This window comes from Conger conger, chromosome 9 (assembly GCF_963514075.1).
Source record: "Conger conger chromosome 9, fConCon1.1, whole genome shotgun sequence".
In the NCBI taxonomy this organism is placed as follows: domain Eukaryota; kingdom Metazoa; phylum Chordata; class Actinopteri; order Anguilliformes; family Congridae; genus Conger; species Conger conger.
Window position 1 is genome coordinate 56,184,557 of NC_083768.1, and position 16,517 is coordinate 56,201,073.

Below are 16,517 nucleotides of genomic sequence, written 5' to 3' on the forward strand. Positions count from 1 at the left end.
CCTTGGTAATTGGTAATATCTAAAAAGTCTAAATCTCAGCCTAAAATGCTCGCTGAGACAAATCTGCTGGGCTGCCCGTCATTCCTATCACACAACAGACAGCTCTGTCAGTACCAGTGAGCCGTATGTCTGTGGTCAGTGTATGTCCGTGGTCAGTTACTCTGTGCTGTCTACGAGAGGCAAAGGCTCATCTGTTGCAGTGCGTCATGGGATACTGTGGTCACATTTTTTAAAGACTAAAGTTCACTGGAATCGGTGGTGACTGAGTGAATTTATGTCAGGGCATAGACAGAAACCAATGACTGGCTTTAGAGCAGGGGTCTTTCATTCTTACAGCACTGAACTGATCAATGAAAGTGATTGATTACACAGTTACCGCGCCTCACCTGGTGTTTTGGGTCTGAACCGGTTGCTCAAAGTGAAAACCAAAAAACACCACAACCTGTGGCCCTCCGTTTGGAGACCACCGTTTCACAGGAAATGATGTATGAACAAGGAAGTCTGCAAACTGAGTAGACACCCACACAGACTGAGAAGGTTTTTTTAAGTGTGACTATACCAGGGTAAATGGTGGTAAACACTGTAAAATACTGTAAGGTCTGCATGGAGTTACTGTATTCCCCTCCCACACGGTCCCCTGGCTTATTTTTAACCAGGGACCTCAGATCAGGTGAGTTGGGCCAACAGGGACACCGTATACGGTCCGTGGGGATTGTGTTTCGGAGCGCTGAAAATACCCCCCCCGCGTTTAAAGACACGGGCGACACCCGCCAAGACGCGGGGAGATTTATCTGCCCCAGACCCCCCCGGGGGGGGGAACAGCTGCTAACCTCTCCGGAATGTCTCAGGTCCCGGGCTCGACAGCCTCTGCCCCGCGGGATCATGGGAGCTCCTGGGATTTCAGCGCCGCTCCGGCGCTTTTTGGCGGAAAAAACCGGCGGTGATGGCGTCACGTTGTCACGGATACCGCGAGCCGCGAGGAACTGCAGGGGTTCCGTAGCGCGGGCGGAACGCCGCTCGGTTCTCCGCAACCCGAAACGGGCTCAGGGAGAACCGCAGACAGGGAGAACCGCAGAACCAAATCCACACCGGCGCTTTTGAACGGGTCGCCACGGCAACGCGCCTCGCTCAGCAACTTTCTGCCCCGGTTACCCCGGCCGACATTCTAAACCCAAAGGTCACATTAACTTGAGTTTTCTGACACCAAGGATAAAAAAAAAAAAAGTTAATTGTGTATCAGATATCCACCATTCTGTTCCTTGGGATTATCTGGAGATGGCTGTATGGAGAATGTTTTTTTTGTCTTTTTGTCAATTTTCAGAAATACATATTCATAATAAACAAACTTATATACGGCAATACTGATTTGGGTAAAAAAAAAAACAACTAAATAATAATAATAATTCTCACCCCTAAAAGGCCATTCCTCCCAGCAGTTCAGAATATTTAAATTATTATTTTTTTAAATGCTTGACTGTTTACCAGGAGGTCCTATCATAACTGAGCCCAGTTCCCTCTCGTTTTCAGCAGCTGTGCGTTTGAGAAGAGAAACGCGGTCTCCGTGTGGAAGAAACGTAGACACTGACCTGCCACACATACGCCCAGATTATCACCCGTGTCTGCTGTTGACTCAAAGAGAGCTGGCCAGGGTTAGGTCTCTATCCGGGGCCTAATAAAGTTAATCCGGCAGTGGCAGAGCCAGCACAAAGGGTGCAGCAGAAAATAGAAAATGCTGTTAGCCCTCCGGCCAGCAGGTGGCGGTGTTGAGCCCAGGAGGATCCTCCACCTGTGCTCTTTCTTGATTGGGCTGTCAGGACGGGCAGAGGTGATCGCTTCTTGGCCTTTAAGACCAGGGTAAGACCCCTGATGGGTGATTGCACATGCCTGGCAGGTTAAGAGATAGACAAGCCCTGAGCTTTGAGCAGTTGTCTGGTGTGGGGTGTGACTATTGTTCCCGAGGGCGACCTGGGGCACTGTGATCCAGTTTGTTTCTTCGTCTTTACCTTGTTCGATTGGACGAGGGTGCTTTTCGGTGTGAGCGTGTTTCATTTCTTTAAAAAAATGAATAAAGATAAATGAATAAAAACGGATGAGGATGAGGCGTACAATAACAGGTCCACTTTTAAGGGACGAAAGCATCCGGAGCCAGTCAAACATACAGGGATGAGGCAAAGGTCGAGGGTCAAGGGTCAGGCTGTACGACCCACAGTGGAATGTCATCGATGGCCAATGACAGAGGCAGGGGAGGTGGCTTGTCCAATCACAAATGATAAACTCCCAGGAGATACTCATCTCTTGCCGTCGGAGGGTTGGGACGTTATTGGGTTTATCTATGCTGTATTATTCAGGGTCACGGCGTTGTACTTGGTCACGGCAGTTCATTAGTTCATTAATTAGTTATCAGAAGGAGCATCGACAGAAGGGAGACAGAGACAATGACACCGAGTGTCGGCTAGATCTATGCAATCTGAGATACAGTACGAACGGCTCAGAGGTCAGAGGTCAGAGGTGAAGGGTCGGGCTGTGGCCCTGAGACTGACGGCCACTGATGGCGGTAAGGAAGGGGAAGAGCTAGGCGGCCAGATGGATGGGCTGCTAAGTGTCACAGTGACACCTAGTGGTGAAATAAGGGGCCTGCAGTTAATCTGGCTCTGTAACTAGTATTTAGAATGCACACTGTAAATATTCCCAGATAACACACTGACATACAGATTAAGTAAGGGAGCAAACCTCTGACCATCTGAAAAATGATTCCCTAACCACAGAGGTGTGGAAACTCCAGGTTCAGAAAGCAAAAGTCCCAAATCCAATCACCTGGATTTGCCAATTAGCGCAATACTTTAGTCAGTAGTTAATTAGTTAAATCTAATTAGTGAAATCAGATGGCTGAGTTAATGGGTGGAGGTGGAGGAAACGCATGCAAGCAGTTTTGCTTTTCTGGGCTTTCCCCATCTGCCTAAACGTAGTGCTGTGTTACTGCCCAGAAGACAGTTTAAGCTAATGGATGCTAATATGCTATGCCTGGGAAGGTGTTTGTTCACCAAAGCTTTGATCACAGCCGACGTGGAGATTGAGATTACACGGAGAAAGTGTGAGAATGCAGGTGTGCCTTCACAATCGCAAACCTGTTGCAGGAGACTGGGTTGTATATGCGCACCAGCCGCGAATGATCTATTGATTTGCCCGCAATGTTTTATTGACACACGCCCTACGCTTCAGCTGATGCGTTTACTGACAGGAAGCATCAATAACAACATGAGATCGGTGATGAGGATGGAAGGAGCGTGTTTGCGCCGATGTTGACGTCTGGATATCGGAGGTGCTCCTCTTGATGGACAGCTGGATGGATAAGGTCAGCTATGGCAGGAGGTGTTAGGTCTACAGCGCGTAGTTGCCGTTATGAACATCTTGTGCGGTAACCTCCATTTTCGTGGTGATGAACCGACAATAATCACGGATCAACAACGTCTCTCGAGTCTGAGCTGGCGAGAGATTCGGGTTTTCGAGGACTTGGCGGCTTTGTTTGCGAAGAGGAAATGACGGAGGAAGAGCTTGTGTACAGGTAAGAGACGCGGGTTTCTCTGTCATCTGTGGATTATGCCGCTGTTATACGATGTTTGATGGATTTGTGCGTTTCTATGAACGACGGCTTTGACTGTTCTCTATTTAAACTTGCCTAGTTCAGCCTGCGAGGTCTACAGTGACAGCTGGACTCATCTTTGCTGTGCGATTACAGTGGCATGTTCGGCGTTGTAGACTAAATGTCACATTATGTCAGGAATGTCTTGGGTAAGGGGGTTACCTGAGAGCACGGCTGTGGCCCTGGCATCATGGTCTGGCTACAGTCTCATGAGATCCCATGTGAGTGGGGCGGCAGTAGCTCTTTCTCATTGAGGTGGTGGTATACCTCACCTGGTCTGGTTGTATGCGTTTCATTATGGCACCCTAGCTTGATTGTTCAACAGAGTTGGATCTTGTGTGGCTTGGGAGAAGGTGGTTTTGGAGGGGTGGGGGTTACTTTCAACACACCGGAAGCCTAGCCCGGAATGTCTCATTTTCCAAATCTGTTCCGACAAGCCCAAGGGCTCTAAATCCAGCTCTAGCCCCTATAATCACGGACTCTGATTGGTGTGTAGATGTGAGAGGGTGCAGTGTTTATGTATTGTCCAAACACTTTAAGAGAGCATTTTAAACTACCTTATCACAGCCGTCTTAAGAGTAACTCATCTAGTCACATTAACAAGTGCTCTGGCATTTGGAGTTTGTCATTTAGACCGAATCATAGGATGTCACAACATCCTGTTACATTCCATGCAAGATATTCATGATGATGATGAATCGCCTATCGTCAGTTCCGTGACTTCATTCACAGCACGAGGATCGAGTTCCATCCCTACAGTCTCCAGAGTAGCTTTGCATTATTTCCGAATCTTGTGGGATCCCAGAAATACGAGGTCCAAAGCATTACCCGACACGCTGCGAAATAAACCCACAGGAAGCACATTCATGTTTTATTCATTTAAACGTTTATTTATCTTTCTGTGTGCGCAGTAATTAACTTGAAAGTAATGTATCTCCGTGGGTAACTGTCGTTCTTCGCCACTCTGCAGATATATACATGTCTGTCGCGTTACCGAATCAAACCACTAGAGGGCAGTGTGGCTCAGCTTCTTCTCTGAGCTTCTGGTGGTGCCAAACTCCAGGCCCGGAGGGCTGCAGTGCCAGCTGGTCTTTCGTGTGTTTTAGCATTTAAGTGATTAATTTAAGGCATCGATTGGCTTGAGTCCACACACCTGCCTTCCAAGCCCTGACTGTTCTGCTGATTCGGAGGAAACGGGGGGAAAAACCAGCGAACACTGTGGCCCTCCCGCAGTCCAGTTTGACATCGCTGTCACAGATAAATGTTTATTTCACCAAATAAGATGCCTTGATGTAAATATATGTTGAAATCAGGCTTCATAGCTCAGGCAAACTAAACGTACATTGAAATCTACCTTTGCTGCAGAAGAGTCCCATGACATGGCATTCAGAACTGCTGAAAGTTTGATTTTCATCCTTAAAGCCACCTATGAGGTCTAAAGTCGCCTTTACAAAGTCTCTCCGGCTGGTACACACACTAACCGAGCGGGATATCCTCTGTGACACTTCGCTATCTATCAGGGATGCATTATTTTAATGTTAGGTTCTGAACCTGAGTAAAATTCTCCATGTTGGGCGTGGAGCACTAATGGCGAAACACAGGCTTAACCTCTCAAATAAAGACATAAAAAAGTGTAAAACTGACACACAAAAACTCTCGCAAAGACACTCTGGTTCCTGAACAGTGATGCTGACATTTGTCCTGTTTTCCCAAAAAGGACGGGGACCGCACGGGGCACCGTCTCCGTCCGCGAACGAGGAAGAGTGGACGCCCTTCATCTCGCACCGAGGGCCGTTCCGCGGGCAGGTCGCAGGGAAGAGGGCGGGGCTTGCGTCAGACAGACGGGACGGATTCAGCTCGCCCCGTTTGGGTTGTGAATGCCCCCCCACCCCCCCCCCCCACATTGTCAGGTTAACGGGAGGTCCACCCCCGGCGCGGGGTCCTCCAACGTTTTGACCGCTCCGCGGCCTGGGCCCCCGGGACGGTCCCGGCTCATAACTTGCCCTCCTCCACCAGCTTGTTGAGGCCGTTGCAGATCTTGGTGAGGTGGGGCCGCAGGGGCCCGTCCGGGGTGTAGAGGTGGGTCAGCAGTTCCGGGTCGGCGTAGTGGTTGAAGACGTGCTTGATGCGGCCCAGGGACTTGGGCGTCAGGTGCTTCTCCACCAGCTTGAGCAGAGTGTCCCGGCAGTCGGTCAGGATGTCCACCATCACGGCCTTGTCGAAGGTGAAGTCCACCTGGGACACGTCACATCACAGTACATTATTACATCACAGTCCATTATTACATCACAGTACATTACATCACAGTACATTACATTACATTACATTACAGGTTAAGGTAAATGGCTGGGACCTGCAAGATTGGTGGTTCTAATCCTGGTGTAGCCACAATAAGATCCGCACAGCCGTTGGGCCCTTGAGCAAGGCCCTTAACCCCGCATTGCTCCAAGGGAGGATCGTCTCCTGCTTAGTCTAATAGACTGTACATCGCTCTGGATAAGAGCATCTGCCAAATGCCAATAATGTAATGTAATGAGTGCTGGGGTAGTGGAGGGACGCATCAACCCTTTAAGGTGTGAGGTCACGAATGCACGATTCGTATTTGTTCTTAACTGTTCTTAACTGTCACAATCACTACTGGCGACTGAAAGCAACGGGGTTCTAGAACACTGACTTTTGGAAATTTGGAAATGCCAAACATTCCCAAAAAAAAAAAAAAAAAATACCCTACTGTTCAAAGGGTTCAGTAGCTACGGGTTGGGGGTGGGTGGTGGGGGGGCGGAGCTCACCTCATGGAAGCTGATGGTCGTCATGGCGCCCTGGTGCAGCTTCTTCTTGAAGTCCTGCGCCAGGCCCAGCTCGTCGGCACTGAAGCGGTTGTGGCGGTAGAGCACGCCGATCTTCACCGCCACCTTGATCAGGTTCTTCACCACCTTCTGGGCCGCGGGCCGGTCGCCCGAGTGCTCCTTGGAGACGCGGTAGAGCTCGTCCAGGATCTCGCTGCTGGTGTCGTCGATGAACATCTGCACCACCGACTTGCTGGCCATGGAGCTCAGGATCTTCTTCTGGGCCTTCATGGCCATGTCTTTGGAGTTGAAGGCCTCCATCGCAGCTGTGGGCTGAAGGGGAACAAAAATAACGAGTTACTGTGGAAATTCTGGGATGGACTGGTTTCCGCCTGGTCCTTATGGGGGCCCTGTTTGATGCTCAGAATGCCTAACCCTCTGGGGCATATTGGCTATGGTGCTAGACTGGGACCTGGGAAGGTTGGTTGTTCAAGCCCCGGTGTGACCACAATAAGATCAGTGCAGCTGCTGGGCCCTTAAGAAAGGCCCTTATCCCCCGCATGGCTCCTAGGGGGATTGGCCCCTGCTTGGTCTAATTGACTAAAGCATCAGCTAAAACCAAGAATAGTGCTCTGCAGCCATGACGCTACGCTGTAAAGACGGGCGTCTGTTCATCTTTCCAATTTTGAATGGTTTGAAAAGCAAACGGATGGATGGTTTGCTGGAGTAGCGTTCTCTTATCTCAGTGGCACTGCTCCTGGGTACACGGGTGGAGTGACTCTTCTCCTGGTGATGGATGGCTGGTTTGGGGGGTTTCTTATCGGAAACTGGGAGGAAGGGCCTCACAAACAGGGGCATAAATCTCCTCTGCCCCCCCCCCGTGTGTGTTTGTGTTGGTGGGGGCAATTGTGCTGTTGCAGGGGAGGGGCTTGGCCGGATACGGAGGTGTCCGGAGTTTCCTGTGGACGTGTCAAGGGGCAGTGGGAGAGGGTGGGAAGGAGAGAGGGGTGCAGGGGGGGCTTTTTTTGGAGCACGATGTTTCCCCCATACCCTCCTCCAGATATCCCAGCATTCCTAGCTGCGCAGGTTTTAATGTGGAAGTGTGTGTCAGACCTGGGTGAAATACATAATTGCATTGGATTTAAATACTGTGCTATGCTTTATTGAGCTGGCAGGCAGTATTGGAACCTATTAAATACTCTTTAAAAGTATAAACATTGCCTTCTGATCCACTCGGTTGCACCAGGCAAGATCAATCGAGCACCGCAAAATGTATTTTGAATCCAAAACAATCGCGAAATTGACGTGTGTGTGTGTGACTCTTTTTATAATGTGTACGAGGGAAAAGATCACAGCCACAAAAAACCTACGATGTCGCCTCATCCTCCAATTCAGAGGGCTTGGTCCGATCCCTCTGCCTGAGGAGAGAAACCTGACTGATCCCCGCCCCACTTTTCAGGTGACCATAAAATCCTCAGGTTTTTTAGAGCATACTGTCCTTGGTAGGTTGCCATGGTTCTTAACTCCGTGGGAAAAGGCAACGCAGACTAGTTGTACAGGTGTGTGTTGAAACCTGTAGCAAATGAAGGTGTGGTTCTCTACACGTCAGAGGCTTGGTGTGTGCGCTGGATTTACAGTACGTGATTTACTGCCAGGGATTGTTTTTGGATTGGAATGATTTCACGCTTTAGGCAATTTTAACACAAAATTATTTAAAATGAACTAGCGACCCAAGTGCCTGAATCCATTTACCTGTTTGTTGTGCTTTTTTAGTGTCTTTATGAGGCTGACGCACCTTTTTAAGGTACACCTGCTACGCGATCGCCAGAACTGTTCTCTCCTGTGAGGCATGCATTGGGCTCTTTCCAATCTCTCATTTTGACATTCCTTTCCTCGCCTCCTTCCCTCGCCTCCTTTCCTTGCTTCGAGTTCCAACCGACGAAGGAGGCCCACCAGGGAAGGATGCGAGGATGCAAGGATGGAGGAATCGAGGAAACGTTTATTTGGCAAACGGAACGTCCTTGTTCTTTTAAGCATCAGTACGAAGGTACAGTACAGACGTGGCAGATGGGGAGAGGTGGACCCACAGGTCAGTTACAGACGTGGCAGATGGGGAGAGGTGGATCCACAGGTCAGTTACAGACGTGGCAGAGATGGGGAGAGGTGGATCCACAGGTCAGTTACAGACATGGCAGAGATGGGGAGAGGTGGATCCACAGGTCGAACATTTATGCGTTGTGTGATTTTTCACCTATTTTCTACCCCACTGGGCTTGTTAAATAACTGAAGCTTGTGTGTGGAGCAGAACAAAAATAAAAGTCAAATCCAAATATGGACATTGCCCACCGTGACCTCTCCTGGTCCCGTTCCACCCTTTGGAGAATTTGGGGAAAGGACACGATGAGGAAACGTTTGTTAGGCAAATGGAATGTCCGAAAATGGACATCGCCCTCCTCGATGTCTGCAGGTCTGCAGTACGTACGCGCGGTTGACTTGTTTGCTCTCGGTGGAGGATTTGCACGGCTGCCTTCTGTAATGGGTTAGTAATCGCTGGAGAGGTGTCAGACCAAAACCGGAGCGGCTCACCCTCCCTAATGCACTGTATGCTGACGCTGTTTGAGGTTTGCACAGGGGATGTTTCTCCCCCTCTAACTAGAACGGACAGGCTCTGTGTGTGTTAGTCTGCTGAGGAATACACCGCTGGATCATGCCTGGAGGGTTAGCCTGGTGTCCAAAGCTACTTGAACTCTGTTCTAAGCTTGGTTCATTATTTCGTGAGGGTGGGTACCCCGGTGGACATTCCAGCTCGCTTCCGGCCTGGTTTTACTCTGGTTCGGAGACCATCGAGCTGGTGGAGATGGCACTGATGTTGGCGAGACCGTGTCGGGCTGCTGGTACAGATAACAGACCGACATCCAGACGGTGCATAGCTGGAGCAGAATCCGGTTCCAGCCGGTTCAGCTAGATTCCCATCTCAAGCCGGCTGCTGGAATTTCCACAAGGGTGGACCCGGTTGTAAAAACGCTGCACTATTCGAGCATACATAATGAGGTCATCAACATGAAAAGGAATAAAGTAGGTCAGTTTGAGTCATTATGTTCTGCCGATCCTGCCCGACGTGACTTTATCAGCAAACCTCCAAAAAATGGTCCGACACCTCTTCACCCTTCCCCTCCCCTTTGTACCTCGAAAACAAGCCGCACGGGCGCGAATGAGTTTAGGAACGGCAAGGTGACCGAGCAAAACAAGGTCATTTTTTTTTTTTGGCGAGTTTTTAAGGAAGTCGGTGACTTCCTGCGTGCAGTGTGCAGACAGACTAACGGAGCGAGAGAGAGACGCTGAAAAGTCTTCTGCCTGTACAGGCACGTCGGGGAAAATGGCTTTGTGGTTTTACATTACTCACAACACGTTCGCAGGACCTCTTAGAGAACAGGCTTGTTATAGACAGGAGTCTTTACCTCCATAGCTACGCCATCACCACGGCCACCCCTGTGGGTTTCTCAGGGGCTTAGACGTGAATTAGGATGGCTCACTCTCTGGCCACACACTGTCTTTGGCACAGCCAAGAATCGGCCAATCACTGTCTGGCTGTTTGTGGCTGGCCTTCTCTGATTGGCTGTATATATATATATTTTTTTTCTTGGCCAGGTTGTTGCCAAGGGCAGGGGTCTTCATGAAAGTTGCACCTGACCTGACTTGGGCCCGTTTTAAATGACAGGGACCAGGACCCAAACAAACTTATGGATAACCAAACGCCAAACCCTAACAGACCAGACCTGAACCCTAAGGTGGAAAGCCCAGGGGTCAGCGAAGTACAAGTTCTGCCGTGTGTTTCTAGCACCCATGGGCTCAGCCAGCTGACTTCACTCATTAGTCTTAACTTAATTAGCTCAGTAGCAAAATCAGGTGAATGGGACAACACACAGGGAGGACTTAAACCTGGAGTTTCCAACTTAGCCTGAACCAGAACAGAATAGCTGATAACCAAAACAACCTAAACATAACCAGAGCAGATGCTTATCCCGAAGACTCTTAACCAGATAACCAGATTTTAACCCAGTAGTCTCAGACTCAGTGCCATGGAGGGCTGTGTGTATGCTGGTTTTTTTTATTATTCCATCCTCAGGTCTTGATTATTAGTTTAATTATTTGCTGAATTAGAGCTGTAGGTTTGCACATCATGTGTATAAATTTGAATGTGTTCTTTCTGTACCTTATATTCTTTGTTTTAATGCAGTTAAATGCATATGACTGAATGGGTAATTGTGTTCAACGAAGGCAGCATTAATTGGTTGGATTCAGCAGGGTCTAGACGCGACCTGCACACAGCACGCTAGCAAGTTTAACGCTAAAAGTGGTCGACCTAATGCACAAATAACTGGGCACACTTTGTATTAACCTTAAAATAGGTGTTGTTGAGTAATAAACCTTAAATGGTTGTAAAGAAAAAAAAAGGTATGTGGCTGGCACCGGCCTCATTTCTAAGTGGATTAGAGGTATGGCAGCCAAATCAACGCTCGGAACTGAAAATCAATAAGGACAACGCAGCTCGGGGCCAGCGAGCGTCCGTTAACGGAATCAGTTCCAGAGCAGGGCGCGTGCTTGTCAGCGCCGCCTTCCAATTAACGGAAGACGCATCGGCATTGAAACGGAGCTGAGAAATGGCACTTCGACTGTCCCGCGGCTAACCGCGCGAATGGCTTCTGTAACACGGAGAAAAATCGTTCAATTAAACACGGCTTTTTTTTTTTTTTTTTTTGGTTTACGTCTTGGGTACAATGTTTCAGTGAGACGTGCTCGAAGCCTTCAGCGACTGAAACCCGAACGGCTCTGCGTAAACACGAATTCAAAGGCGCACAATCGGGTCCATTTAATCCACCAGACCGTAACCAGCGGCGGAGACTAAACTACTGTGTTCATTGAAGCTGCGCGACTAATGGGTACACACTTCAGCGCAAGCCCTTTTCGCCGACGGCGACTGGAATCCACTCTCCTCTTTCAGTTCCATTAAACTGATGAGTGTGTCGATGGCACATCAAATAATTCAGCCTCCAAATGGCTCTGATTCAATGCCACGGGCTCTTTTGAGATGTCTGAGTCTCTTTTGTGTCCGTGTGTGTGTAGATAATTTGCGCTATTTGTGCAGTTTAATTTTTCTACTCCCTATAGTGCAAGCGTCGCTCGCTTGATGCTTTGATTCGTGACTTCGGCGAATTGCGCGGTGTTGTTTGTGTTCCTTTGACCGAGTAGGCCCGTGTAAAAAAAAAAGAAAAAAAAGAAAAAAGTAACGGTCCTCGCTTCGCGATGGAAAGGCAGCCGCCGCGGATACTTCCTCTCTGCCGCGGCCAATCGCGTGTGTGACCGCAGAAAGCAGCAGGAAGCCGGTCTCAGGAGGAAGTGCTGCCTGTGCATAGCGTTCGCTGGTTAAAGAAGCCTGTGTTTACTTTCGAATAGAAAACCTTCTGCATAGTCTGTGGTGAGCGTTTATAACCTGTCCCTGTGGCTACACATTTCGTGGCCCTGTCTCATAGTCTCTGTTTGTAAGTAATGTTTTGAATTATGTTGTATATTCCAATATTGGTGTATTATCTATGGACAAAGGCTCAAATGGAAAATGGGTTTATTCTCCCTGCTACCTTGAACAGGCCAGTCGCTGACACAGGTGTGTGTGTGTGTGTGTGTGTGTGTGTGTGTGTGAGTGTGTGTGTGTGTGTGTGTGGAGGCCAAAAACATACAGACAGAACCAGGAACCCACAAGCTTTTTTTGTCACTATAAATCACCTGTCTTGGTTACCTCTCCAGTGCTGCAGACCGGGGTCATATACGTTATTGCTTTAGATTCAAGTACGTTTCTGTGCTCGATTTTAATATTGCCTGGTACAACTGAGCCAACCAAGAAGACCAGAAGACAGGGTTTGTAGTTTTAAAAAATATATATTTTTTTTTACAGTATTTCCTAGGTTCCAATACACTAGACAGCCCTCAGTAAAGTATGTGAATCCAAAACGATGATGTATTTGACCCAGGGCTGGTGTGCTGCCCCATGCACGGACCACTGGGCTGAGTAACTCCCTCAGAGCAGAGGACCTGCTTGGTCTAGTGTCCCTTCTGTGATGCCGTAGTTGCTGTTGGAGGGCGCTGTCCGTAACACTTTTTTTTTCTCTGAACGTGTGAGTGAGGTGACCGTGTTAAGGGGTGGGGGGGGGGGGGGTGTTGGTGACATTGCTATGACCTGAGAGGGCTCATAGCCCCCCTCCCCCCCCCCCCCAGCCCCCTGAATCAGTGGAAAGGACAGCGCTGATTGTGTGGTTGTGAATCGTTCGCAGGTTCGTTTTCTGAACGGAAGTGTGAGCAACGGTTGTTTTTCGGAGATAACCGGCCATGGGAGAGCGCCATGTCGCAAGTTCTCGTGCTCCTCTGCTCTCTCCGCAACGAAAGCTGCAAAGCTTCTTCTTTTTTTCTTTTCTTCTGCCTGCTCACTCTAACCACTGTAGGATTCTACAGAACGCAGCAGGTCTGAGTCCGGGGGCCTAGCTGTTGGGCCTGGGCTTTTCAACTCCCGGCTTGGTATCTAGCTTTTAGGTAAACTAAGCAGCAGGTACACCTGAGCTGAATGGCCTCTTTTCATCGTTGTGCTGTGTGTTGTGTTGTCTGGATGTCGATACTGCTCTACTCTGTGTGGTGTGTTGTGCTCTGTTTTGTGTGTTGTGGTGTGGTGTGTGTTGTGTATTGTGTACTGTGTTGTGTGTGTTGTGCTCTGTGTTGTGTGTTGTATTGTGTTGTGCTCTGTGTTGTGTGTGTGTGTATGTGTCTTGTGTTGTGTGTGTGTGTGTGTGTGTGTATTGTGTTGTGTGTGTGTGTGTATTGTGTTGTGTTGTGTGTGTATTGTGTTGTGTGTGTGTGTTGTGTATTGTGTTGTGCTCTGTGTTGTGTTGTATTGTGTTGTGTGTTGTGTTATGTATTGTGTTGTGTTGTGTGTGTATTGTGTGTTGTGTTATGTATTGTGTTGTGTGTGTTGTGCTCTGTGTTGTGTGTTGTATTGTTTTGTGTTGTGTGTGTGTGTGTGTGTGTGTTGTGTGTGTTGTGCTCTGTGTTGTGTGTTGTATTGTGTTGTGTGTGTGTGTGTTGTGTTGTCTGGATGTCCACACTGCTCTGCTCTGTGCTGTGCTGCACGTCTCTGTTTGTCACCGGTCGAGCGGCTGCCGTGGCAACGTGTCCTGACTCGCACCCAGCTCCCACTATCTCCACCTGCAGCTCTGGGAACGATAATCACCAACCCGCCTGGGACCGACGTGACCGAACACGGCCTCCTCATTCCCCCCGACACCTTCCCCACCGTCTACATACCTACATACCTCTCACACAAACCCCCCACCACCATGTACACACCTACAGACCTCTCACACAAACCCCCCACCATGTACACACCTACAGACCTCTCACACAAACCCCCCACCACCATCTACACCTACAGACCTCTCACACAAACCCCCCACCATGTACACACCTACAGACCTCTCACACAAACCCCCCACCATGTACACACCTACAGACCTCTCACACAAACCCCCCCCACCATCTACATACCTACAGACCTCTCACACAAACCCCCCACCACCATCTACATACCTACAGACCTCTCACACAAACCCCCCACCATGTACACACCTACAGACCTCTCACACAAACCCCCCACCATGTACATACCTACAGACCTCTCACACAAACCCCCCACCATGTACACACCTACAGACCTCTCACACAAACCCCCCACCATGTACACACCTACAGACCTCTCACACAAACCCCCCACCATGTACACACCTACAGACCCCCCCCCCCACCAACGTGTAAGACCCTCCATACCTCCTCTACCCATTCCCCTCTCTCTCTCTCTCTCTCTCTCTCTGTGCAGTAATGGAAGCCAGGCGGGTGAATGAGAAAGCAAACGGTTAATTCCAGGGTGTGTGTGTGTGTGTGTGTGTGTATGTTACCCCCCCCCCCCCCCCTCCAGACGTGTTTCAAAACCGCGCTTTCACAACTCGCAGCGGGTGGAAGGGGAAGTAGTGACAGAGCTCAGAGCTGTTAGCCGTTAGCGCCCCCCCGCCCCCGCCCCCAGGAGCAGAAATTCAGAAGCGGGTTACGAGACGGCGGTAAACTCACCCGTGGAAGCGTGCTGTTCTCCCGCGGGGGGTTCCTGCCGTGCGCGTGTGGGGCGGGCGGGACGGCGCTCCGACGTTCCGGGTGTTCCGGTCTTGGCGGTCCGGAGCCGGGGGGACCTGCTCGGGAAGAGTATCCGTACAGAGACGCTGCTGCTGCCGCTAGCTGTCCGCAACGCTCGGGCGATGAGCTGAGGCTCGCACTTCCTCCAGGAACTAATGTTCGGGGGCACGCCCCTGAGAGGGCACTTTTCTCTCTCTATCACGCCCGCGTGTCCTCTATCTGTCACTGTGCGCTCTTCTTCTGAGTCTTCTCTCTCTCTCTCTCTCTCTCTCTCTAGCTCTCTCTGTCTCTCACTCACTCTCTCACTCTCTCTCTCTACCTCCCTCTCGCTCAAGCTTGTCCTCTTTCTATCACTGTTTTGTTCTTTTATTGACAGTCTTCGCTCTGTCTCTCTCTCTCTCTCTCTGTCTCTCACTCACTCTCTCGCTCCCTCTCTCTACCTCCCTCTCTTTCTCTCTCACTCACTCTCTCCCTCTCTCTCTCTCCCTCTCTTGCTCTCTGTCTCTCACTCACTCTCTCGCTCTCTCTCTCTCTACCTCCCTCTCGCACCAGCTTGTCCTCTTTCTATCACTGTTTTGTTCTTTTTCTGACAGTCTTCACTCTGTCTCTCTCTCTCTCTCACACACTTGTCTGTGTTACTGTTACTGCTATTTCTTAGTTGTTGCTTTGTTTCTCTCTCTGCCTCTCTGATGGTGTCCCGATATCCCGCTCTCTCTTATCCTCTCTCTCTCTCTCTCTCTCTCTCTCTCTCTCTCTCTCTCTCTCTCTCTCTCTGTCGTGCACTCTGTGTTTCTGACTTCTGGCTCATAAATCAACCCAGCTCTAACCCTCTCCGTTTCTCTCTCTCACTGTGTCTGTCTGTCTCTCTCTCTCTCTCTCTCTCTCTCTCTCTCTCTCTCTCTCTCTTGTGTGTGTGTGCGCACGTGCATGCATGCATCTGTGTGTGTGTGTGTGAGTGAGAGAGGATGTGAGTGTGTATGCGTCTGTGTACGTGTGTGTGCGCCTTTGTGTGTGTGTGTGCGCGTGTGTGTGCATGTGTCCCTCTGTGTGTGTGCGTGTGTGTGCATGTGTCCCTCTGTGTGTGTGCGTGTGTGTGCATGTATGCGTGTGTGTTTGTGTGCTTGCGACAGAGAAAGCCTGGTTCCGTGTTATTTGAGTGTAATTACCCCTGATGGTGTTCCAGCACACAGTCCAGCCTGGGCTCTGAGCACAGCCTGCTCCAGGACCCTCCTGCCTGGGCATCGTTTGTCACCCCGAGCCCAGCACAGCCACCAGGGCTGGTTCACAGTGCGGGTTTAACCCTTCCCTCCCGTGCATCCCACCACATCCCCCAACCAAATGCAACTAAAATAAAATACTTTTTTAGACTTTAACAACGGTTAAACCAGCAGAAATTGGGTGAAAGGCAGGAATACACCCTGAACAGGTCACCAGTCCATCGAAGGGCACACACGCCATTCACTCATACACTCATACCTACGGGACTCTCAAATCAGCCTAACCTGCATGTCTTTGGACTGTGGAAGGAAACCCATGCAGACACGGGGAGAACATGCACTCCGCACAGAGAGGCCCCGGCCGATGGGGATTCGAACCCAGGACCTCCTTGCTGTGAGGCGGCAGTGCTACCCACTGCACCATCCGTGCCGCCCTGAACACAAATATGGTAACTGTAATATTTGGATTTTGACACTTGCGTATTAACCTTAAAAGTCCAGCTGAAGGATAACTCAGAATTCAGACAACGCTGGTTAGAAGTGTTTTGAAACCAGTGTGTGTGTGTGTGTGTGTTTGTGTGACAGCAGTTTGGACTCCGCCCCTCAGGGTACACCGCCCTGCCCCCCCCCCCCCCCCAGTGGAAACCACAG

At 49.8% G+C, this 16,517-nt stretch overlaps 1 protein-coding gene across 1 annotated transcript; it reads right to left on the reverse strand.

The window, feature by feature from the left end:
• Positions 1-5,539: 5,539 nt before the first annotated feature.
• LOC133136643 (tumor necrosis factor alpha-induced protein 8-like protein 2) lies at positions 5,540-15,491 on the reverse strand. The gene is made up of 3 exons (XM_061254289.1): positions 14,590-15,491; positions 6,430-6,759; positions 5,540-5,875 (listed from the first exon to the last, which is right to left on the reverse strand). Exons 2-3 carry the CDS (start codon positions 6,745-6,747, stop codon positions 5,633-5,635), a joined length of 561 nt encoding a protein of 186 aa, XP_061110273.1. The 5' UTR covers positions 6,748-6,759; positions 14,590-15,491; the 3' UTR covers positions 5,540-5,632.
• Positions 15,492-16,517: the final 1,026 nt, after the last annotated feature.

Coding starts and splice junctions, on each gene's coding strand:
- LOC133136643 (XM_061254289.1), bottom strand. CDS start 6,747: ATGGAGGCCTTCAACTCCAAAGACATGGCCATGAAGGCCCAGAAGAAG. Junction 5,876..6,429: donor CGACCATCAGCTTCCATGAG/GTGAGCTCCGCC, acceptor GACGTGTCCCAG/GTGGACTTCACCTTCGACAA.